Here is a 9,231-nt window from a genome sequence, read left to right on the forward strand (position 1 = left end):
ACAGTCATGGCTACCTTTATTGGCTTTGTGTAAACTCGAAAAATAGCCATAAAAGCATGTCTCTTTTGGGCAGACCCACCATTTTCCTTTTCCAGGAGAAGGCACGGATCCTGCCCTCAGCTATGTCACCAGCGTGCCTTTATGCACTACCCAAACTGCACACGGCCTGTGTCTGAGCCTACTGGAGGATTCCCACACAATTCTTTTATCACTCAGCTCAATCAGAGAGCTGGCATCAGGACAGGATTAACTGAGACCACTAAAGATAGAGAGAAAGCACACAAAGGTGGGCTTCCAGTCTCGTGCATCCAGCAGAACGCTATCGTTGAGGAAGCCAGGCCAGACATTGCTTATACAGAATCATGGCATTTTAAAGCAGCCAATTAGCAAACTCCTCTTGAAAAAGGAGGAGCAGCTCTCTCCACGAAAGGTGAGCCTCATTCCTCTGAGCCACCTTAAGAGCAATCTGGAGACGAGGTAGAGAGCTTGATGCTGAAGGAGGTCACAATGTCCCATGCAGATGCCACCACAAGCCCTGACCCCTTGGTTCGAGAACATGCTCCAGGCTAAAGTTCTCCCTGAGAAAGGACTCGGCACTGTCACTGGACTCCACAGACGGAGGCTGCATCATTCTGGTCCCGGGGCTCCTGTGCTGGCTGCACAGTGAATGCCTCCCTCTGGACTGTAGTGGACACGGCCACAGCGCAACTGTGGCTCCTCCTCCTCATACCAGCGCTGTTCACTGAAGTCAGGGAAGAAGGCTGCAATCTCTCGCCGGGCTGAGACCACCGAGTCTGAAAGGGAGGTAAGACAGAGAAAGGGCTCTCATCAGGAGTGTGGAAAAGAGGCATGAGGCAGTCACAATCAGGCTCAGGAAACTGGCTTCTATTTCTGCCAAGTCCTCGGGCATGTCAAGGAAATCCAGAAGCTGTATCTGCTGAGATGGCACAACAGGCCAGAAGTAAAAGTGGGAGGCAGAGAGATAATACAGCAGGCAAGGAGCTTGCCTTGCCTTGCATGCAACTGACCCAGGTTTGATCCCTGGCACCCTGAATGATTCCCTGAGCCGCCAGGAATGATCCCTGAGCACAGAACAAAGAGTATGCTCTGAGTACTAAAATAAATAAGTAAATAAATAAATAACACTTTAAAAAAGAAGCAAGAAAGAATGGAAACTGGCAAGAAAGCTCAATGCTCAGTGGGGGTACCTAGCTCTCAGCCCACCAGTCTGCCCACTGACCCTAAGCCACCTTCTCTTACTTTCAAATGTGGCCAAGGGAGGAAAACTTACCAGAGCCATGAGTGGTGTTGCGGGTGTCAGTGAGGCCGAGACTCCCACGAATTGAATCTGGGGCCATATAGCGTGCTTGAAACACTCTGGTTGGCCCCATCAGTTTCCTCCAGAATTGGATGGCATCCTCGTGGGCAAGGATGTAGGCTCGGATTGGCCCACTGGGAACAAAAGAGCATGGGTTAGGAGCCTGGCCAAGATGGCTTGAGAGTGCGTACTGTGAGCAGGGCAGAAAAAACCGCACACTGGACAGCCCATCTTTCTCTGCCTTCCTAGCTGAGTACCAACACTCCTGCTTCAAATGCAAGGGGATGGAGGGCCACTGCTGACATCACAGAGATCAACATAACTGCTAGGGAGCATTCAGTAATTACATATCCCGAGTTGGAATGCAGATGACCCCTGAGGGAAGCACTTCACCAATATTCTTATACAGCATTAAACAAGGAACCACTATGTAACAGGGGGCCAGCAGGTCAGCGGTGGCTCCATTAGCCTGTTCGAATTTTTTTTGTATATATTTTGGGAGGATACACCTGACAATGATCATGGAGCAACCCCTCCTGGTTCTGCACTGAAGAATTACTCTTGGAGGTGCTTGGTGGGATGCTGGGATCGAACCAGGGTTGGCCACGTGCAAGGCAAGTCCCCACCATGTTTCTTTACACATCAGACACTGATACCAACTTTAGAGCAGCAGGTACAATTTATGAATCTATTCTGGGGTCAGGGAATATATATTCCAGTGAATTAAGATGGTGGAACCACACTTGCGCATGTTTCTCCCACCCCACCACTTGTTCTCTTGCTCTTTCTCTCTCCCCACCCCTTCCTCAAAATTTCGAAATAAAACTTGCTATACTTAAAAAAAAAAAAAGATACTCAGACCAAAATTAGAAGTACCTGGCCATGAACTCCACCAACCGCTGATAGAAAAAACGCCCTGCAAAGACAGAGGACCTTCATCAAGACACTGACATCTAAGGGAGCTTTCTGCCTTCTTACTCAGAAAAAGAAAAGAAAAGAAAAGAAAAGAAAAGAAAAGAAAAGAAAAGGGGCCTCAGAATCTAACACACCTTGGATCTGAATTCAGGCTCGACCACACTTGCAACCAGTAAAGTTTTAGGTAAATTATCCAATCTGTAGACTGAGGACATAACAACACCTGTCTCATAGAGCTATTTATTAGAGAACTAAAGGAAAGTCTATATGCACTAGAACACCAGTTGACAGAGTAAATACCAAACGGATCATTCAATGTTACCAGGACAAATATTAAGTTTTTGGTTGGGACTATGAAGTAAACCTTCATGGAAGAACAAACGTTTTAAATTCCAATAATCATGAGAAAGTGTGTATAAACTCAAGATCTGAGGAGACTGATTGCAACTGGACAAGTGGCACATTGGAAAGTCTGTTATTGGCATCCAGATAAAATCTCCCTAGCTTGCCTTTTGGGAGTCTCCTGTTCAGAGGACTGTTGGTCTTACCTTCATGCTCCTGGTAAAATCTCTGGCAGTCTTCTTTCCTCCACAGAAGTTCTCTCATTCTGACGATAAGGAACTTGTTGCTCAGAATCTGCTGATGAATAGCCTGGATAAACACCCCCCCCAGAGATAGAAATCAGTCAATAGGACCATATGAGTGAGTAGGAAATCCAAGGACCGTATGAGTGAGTAGGAGATCCAGTATGACTAAACTGAGGTCTCCTGGGAGCTCACACCTTCAGGATCTATCCTGTTGGTGGATCAAGAGAGAAATAAGCGTGAGGAGGTAAAGTCACATGGTGCAATCCTCAGGTTAAGGGGGGGGGGGGGGCGTCCTTCCCAACACCCCTCTTAACTCCAGCCCATATTCTTCTGCATCCCAGTGGGCTTACTTCACCGTGCTGCTCAGCTAGTACTTGTGGGCCCAGGGCAGGCATTATCTTAAACAGACCATAGCCTAGTCCCACCAAGATTCCACGCCCTAATCTCCAGGATTGTAAATGTGAAGCAGTATGATTATAATACTAGCACAAGGATTTTGCAGGTGTGATTAATCTTACTAATCACTTGACTTTGCTTTAAATGAAAGGGAGGTTATTCAGATTGTCCTAATTAATTAGCGGGCTTTTTTTTTTCCATACTCAGCAGTGCTTGGGGGACCAAATGGGGTGAGGGAATCACACCCAGGTTGGCCAACATGCAAGGTGGGAACCTTACCCACTAACTCTCAGTACAGATAGATAATTATCTATATAACTATCTATCCCACACAGGCTCTTTAAAAGAGAGTTTGGGACCAGATTAATAGCTCATCGCTGAGTGCATTCTTTGCATGTGGGAAGAGGAGGTTCGATCCCCACCACTGCATGTCCTCAAGCACTGCTGGGAGTAACCCCCAAGCACAGGCAAAAAAAATCCAAACCGTGCTGTTTTATCTAGTTGGGAGCTATAGAAGTCAGGAGGGATTTGAAGCATGAGAAGTATTTGATGCATCTGCAGTCTTAAAGATGGATAACAATATGTGATGAGGAATGCGAATGCTCTCGAGAAAATGAGCTGTTCCCACTGAAAGGCCACAAATGGGGAATTCAGCACTATAAGCAAAGAAGGCAAATCGTGGCAAGCACCTAAATGAGTTTATAAGTAGTTTCTTCCCTCCACATAATAGTACAATCTGCTGGTACCTTAACTTTGGCCTTGGGAGAAGTTAAGGAAAGAACCCAGTGAAGGCTACTGGCCCTTCAACTTCAAGAACTGTGAGTTAATTAAATAAGCCTGTTTATTTTACTTAGTTAGGTTTTTGGGGCCACACCTGGCCGTGCTCAGGGGTTACTTCTGGCTCTTGACTCAGGAATTACTCCTGGCAGGAGACCATATAGTATTCCAGGGACTGAACCCGGATCAGCTGTGCTTACATGGTAAATGTTCTACCCTCTGTACTATTGCTCAGGTCCCTATATGAGCATTTTTAAAATGTTACCAAATCTGTGGTAATTTGTTATGTAGCACATGAAACTAATATATACACAATGTCTTGAGGTTTGGTGCTACTTTTTCTTGGTCTTTGGGTCACACTTGAAGATGCTCAGGCATTACTCCTGGCCCTGCACTCAAGAATCACTCTTTGTGGGGACCATATGGGATGCTGGGGATTGAATTTGGGTTTGCTGCGTGCAAGGCAAGTGCCTTACCCGCTGTACTACCTGTTTGGCCCCAAGATTTGGTTCTTATCATTGTATTGGATTCTTTCCTATAATTTATATCAGCTCCAATTCTCCGAGAGATTTCTAGAATTAAGGTAAGAGTCCATGGTTTCTGTTTTCCCCTTTAGAGCATCTAGCACAGGACTGCGCCACCAGTCTTCACAACTGGCCTGAAAGAGAAGCAGAGTGTGAAACCTGAAAGAGAAGCACTGCCCAGGGCCTATGGGAGAGGCTTAGCATTCATTCTTACCTCTAGCATGAGTGGGTGAGCAACGGCATCAGGCTTGATCAGGGCCAGAGTGAGCTGGAGAGCCTGAGGGCTTCGCAGGATTGAGGTCATCTCTCCTGCCATCAGAAAGCTGGTCAGGGCCCCGTAGGTGCTGCAGTCCCACCCTCCCTGCTCTGGAGCTCTGCAGCTTCCTAAGCCACCAGGGCTCACTCTTCTGACACTCATAAAGCACAGGACAGTAACACAATAGGATTGCACATTATTATTAGTTTGGTGGGGGGAGGTTGGGGCCGCGTCCAGTAGTGCCCAGGAGCTCTGTGCATAGGGATCACTCCTAGAAACGCTTGGGAGGCCATATGTGGTGCTGGGGATCTAACTGGGTTTGGCTGCATGCAAAAATAACCCCTGTAGTATCCCTGTGGTTTCACATTATTGTTGTTCTGCCACATATGGCAGTGCTCAGGGGCTACTACCAGCTTGGCATGCCACTCCTAGGGGAGCTAAGGTGACCATGCATAGCTGGGGAATGAACTCAGTGTTCTCACAATATAATGCATGTGATCCAGACCTTTGACCCATCTCCCTGGCCCCTATCTTATCGTATTAAAGTGCTTATGGAATTGAGGGAAGAGAGCAGTACAGGGTGTTATTCAAGTTGCTCTGTGGAATATTTTTATGTTTTCATTTGTGCGACTGTAAGCTTTCAGAGGAATTACCAATTCAAGAGAAATTAAAATGGGCCACACTAGCTGTACTCAGGGCTTACTCCTCGCTCTGTGCTCATGGGTAACTCCTAGAGAGGTTTGGGGGACCATATGAGGTGCCGGGGAGCAAGCCCAGTTGGCCACATGACAGACAAGTGCCTTATCCACTATACTATTGCTCTAGGCCCAATTTCCATTATATTCTATAGGGGATTTACAATTTAAGCTCTGAAACAGCTTGGTGATGATGGTATAGTATGCATTTCCACTAGTGAGTCCCTTTTATCCCATAGTACTTACCCATTATGTCTAAATGAGGACTGGGGGGCCAGAAAGATAGCTCAAGGCACATGCAATGGTTCAAGTTCAACCCCTGGCAGTCCTATAAGCACTGCTGGGAGCAAACCTTGGGCACACGGTAGGGAATAGATCCAGAGCACTACTAGGTGTAAACCCAGACTAAAACAACAATCACACCCCCTATCTCCAGTCCCCCCCAAAACCCTGGAAGACTGAGTGAACAAGAACTGAAATGTTGCTGTTAACCTAATGTCAGCTGGGTACACAGTAAAATATTTCTTTCTTTTTTCCTCCCTTTTTCGGGCTGGAGCAATAGCACAGCGGGTAGGGCGTTTGCCTTGCATGCGGCCAACGGGGCCCACCCGAGTTCGATTTCTCCGCCCCTCTCGGAGAGCCGGGCAAGCTACTGAGTGTATCTCACCCACACGGCAAAGACTGGCAAGCTCCCTGTGACATATTCGATATGCCAAACACAGTAACAACATGTCTCACAATGTTACTGGGCCCACTGGAGCAAATCGATGAACGATGGGAGAAAGGAGCTACAGTGCTACAGTACTTTTTTCCTCCCTTTTTCAGCCACACCTAGCAGTGCTTAGGGTTTACTCCTGGCTGTGCATCCAGGGATCACTGCTGGCAAGCTTGGGGGATCATATGGGATGTTGGAAATTGAACCTAGGTTGGCTGTGTGCAAGGCAAGCACCTTATCTACTCTACCCTTGCCCTGGCGCCACCATTTCTTATCTAATCTAATATCTAGGTCAGGATCTTCTCTGCCCAAATAAAAAAATCTTATAGGCAGGCAACTCCTGGGTCAGAGAGTAGTTGCAATGATTTTGTATCTGAAATAACAGAAACAGTGCTGGTACAGAAGTGTTTCATCAGTTATTAATTATATTCATCTTTGTATTTCTAGTATTTAGCTAAGCATAAGAGTTCAATAAATAATGGTGGACATGATGCACTAAACGCAAATCATTTTATAAACTGAGCTAAGGGAGATTTAAGTCTCTACCAAGTGTAATATGCTATTACATGTGAGAAATCAATTACCTCTGCAGATGTGATTGAACTTAAGGATTAGATCTTTTACATGGTGAAACCCCCAAATTTGCTAACAAATACATAAGGCTCTATAAATAGTATCTGGACAAAACTCAAATAATCTCTTATTTATTTATTTATTTATTTTTGCTCAGGGGTTACTCCTGGCTCTGCACTTAGGAATTACTCCTGGCAGTGCTTGCGGGACCACATGGGATGCTGGGGATGAACCTGGGTTGGCCACATCCAAGGCAAACGCCCTACCCGTTGTACTATATTGTTCTGGCCTCTATCTCTTATCCTGAAATACAACCTGAATCATGTTAAAGGTGATGCTAGGATCAGGCTGAACTGAAGAAACTACACTAGGGTTCCTTCTACTCTTGTCTTTTTGCCATTTTCCAGTTTGAGGCTCCAACTCCTACCCATGGTAAGCCCAGGCTAACCAGGATAAGATCAGCCAATCAATCCTCTTTTACACAGGCAGTGAGAAAAGCAAGAGTAAGCTGAATCTCTGCCATACCTCTAAAGAGAGTGATTCCCTGACACCTTCCTTCCCTTACCTTCCATTCACACGGCATTACCAAGCTCTGGCAGTTCTACAATTCTTCAGTTTCTTTCCCTCTCGATAGTTCCCACTCCAGTTCAAGACTTCATGGCTGAAGAGGCAGTACACCATGGAGAGGGTTTGCCTTGTACATGGAGCGCACCAGGAGTGATTCCTGAGTACATCCGAATGTGGCCAAAAAAAAACAGGAAAAAAACCGAAACAGATTATTTTCTTTCTTCTTGGATTTCTGCACAGCCTTCTTTACTGGTCTCTCACTTTCTATTCTATTTTTTTTTTGGGGGGGGAGGGAAGAGGGAAGGCACAATCTGCTTTGCTCTGGGTTTACTCCTGTGCTCAAGAATCACTCTGGTGGGGCTCGGGGACCATACATGGCATCAGGAATTGAACCTGTGTTGGCTATGTACAAGGCAAGCACCCTATTCACTATACTATTACTCCAGCCCTCAGTTTCTACACTTGCCACGCTCTACAATCTGCTTTCCACAATAAACTAAAAATGCAGGGTTTTTTTGGGGGGGGGGGGTTGGGGCCACACCTGGCAGTGCTCTCCTGGCTCTGTACTCAGGAATTACTCCCGGTGATGCTCTGGGGACTTTATGGGATGCCGGAGATCCAACCCATGAATGTTGCGGGCAAGGCAAACACTTTTGCTCCAGTCCCTAAAAATGAACGTTTAATGATATGGTTCTTCTCCTGAACCCTTTCACATGTAACCTGCTTTTGTGATAACCCCCAAATCGTGGCCTGCCTAACCTTATCAATTCTCATGCCTGCTCTCAAGCTTCATCTGGACCGTCATACTCATTAATTTACTTCTACTCCTGACTATGGGTCTCACAGCTGAGACCTTCTGTTCAGAGAGCCTCTGGGTGAGAAGTTTTTGCCCTCCAGAATCTGCCGACTGTGGTTACCTCTCATACCAGACCTTACCTCTCACTTCCCCTTACATTTCCTCCTGGCTCCTAGCAAGTTTTCTTGTTATGTGTTTTTGTCCTGAAGGTCACTTTCAGGAAAGCAGGGATCTGTTCTGCTTACTATCCTAATCTCAGTATCTACGCAAAGTACTTAGGGCTCGCCTTCAACAGTATCTGTTGAATGAATTGGCGAATGAACCAGATTGAGCTATTCCAAGGCCATTCTGGGGCTCTCCAGTGGAGGACGCGGTTCTAATGCCATCGAAGTCATGGCTGGCTTGGCGTTTGGGTTACAAAAAATGCTGACAGGTCAATGAAATCTGCTCAAAGTAAAGGTCACTTCATCGTAAAATTACGAATTTCAAAAGTTGCCTGGGCGTTTTGAGGCCTAAAACCCAAACATCCATTCCTCTCCTCTGGGAGGGTGGGAGCCAAGCTCCAAGTTTTCCCTCCAGGGCGGAGGCCGGCAGCCCCTAAAACTCCGCCTCCGACCCCCAACATCGAAAGCCCCGCCCCACAGCCCTTTGACTTACAGCCTGAACTGCTGATTTGGCCCCTACCCCACCTCTGGCCCACTTTCTGCAAGTCTGCAGCCGCGCCATCTCTACCCCTTGTACTCGGGGCACAGAGCTCACCCCAGATGCTGGATTATTTGGAGTCTAGCAGGAGTTTAGGTCCGGATTCACCTGGCCCTCCTGTCGCTGGGCCCGCCACCAGGCACCGCACTAGCCACCCTATGAGATGCGAGCGGGGTCTTTCAGGCAGTTGAACGGGCAGCCCCTGCTGGGAGGGGCCTTGCGGTGAGGCCAGGACCGGCGAGCGAGTGGGCGTGGCCACGCTTGGTGGGCGGGGCGGGACGGAGCTGCTGGCCCGGCCGGCGGCGGCGGTGTAGAGCTGCGCGCCCTCTGGCTTGCGGTAGGACTCGGCTGGCGTTTGGCCGCGGGCGGCTGAAGTGACTGGAAGAGAGTTTCTAGGGGGTCCTCTGGCC

General features: G+C 47.5%; 1 protein-coding gene across 4 annotated transcripts; it reads right to left on the bottom strand.

The window, feature by feature from the left end:
- Window positions 1-8,996, bottom strand: LOC130037647 (nucleoside diphosphate kinase 6). 4 transcript variants are annotated; one of them, XM_056129546.1, is made up of 7 exons: window positions 8,879-8,969; window positions 7,343-7,480; window positions 4,732-4,826; window positions 2,782-2,884; window positions 2,195-2,234; window positions 1,292-1,452; window positions 1-794 (listed from the first exon to the last, which is right to left on the bottom strand). In XM_056129546.1, the coding sequence occupies exons 3-7, from the start codon at window positions 4,819-4,821 to the stop codon at window positions 628-630; spliced, it is 561 nt and encodes a 186-aa protein (XP_055985521.1). In that variant the 5' UTR covers window positions 4,822-4,826; window positions 7,343-7,480; window positions 8,879-8,969; the 3' UTR covers window positions 1-627. The 4 variants fall into 4 exon arrangements, with proteins under 4 accessions (XP_055985521.1, XP_055985519.1, XP_055985520.1 ...); XM_056129544.1 differs by having other exon boundaries at window positions 7,322-7,480; XM_056129545.1 differs by lacking the exon at window positions 7,343-7,480 and having other exon boundaries at window positions 8,879-8,996.
- Window positions 8,997-9,231: the final 235 nt, after the last annotated feature.

The sequence above is a fragment of the Sorex fumeus genome, unplaced genomic scaffold (genome assembly GCF_029834395.1).
Source record: "Sorex fumeus unplaced genomic scaffold, SorFum_2.1 ptg000072l, whole genome shotgun sequence".
NCBI lineage: Eukaryota > Metazoa > Chordata > Mammalia > Eulipotyphla > Soricidae > Sorex > Sorex fumeus.

Coding starts and splice junctions, on each gene's coding strand:
- LOC130037647 (XM_056129544.1), bottom strand. Junction 2,235..2,781: donor ATTTTACCAGGAGCATGAAG/GTAAGACCAACA, acceptor CTGTCTTTGCAG/GGCGTTTTTTCTATCAGCGG. Junction 1,453..2,194: donor TTGGTGGAGTTCATGGCCAG/GTACTTCTAATT, acceptor TTTTGTTCCCAG/TGGGCCAATCCGAGCCTACA.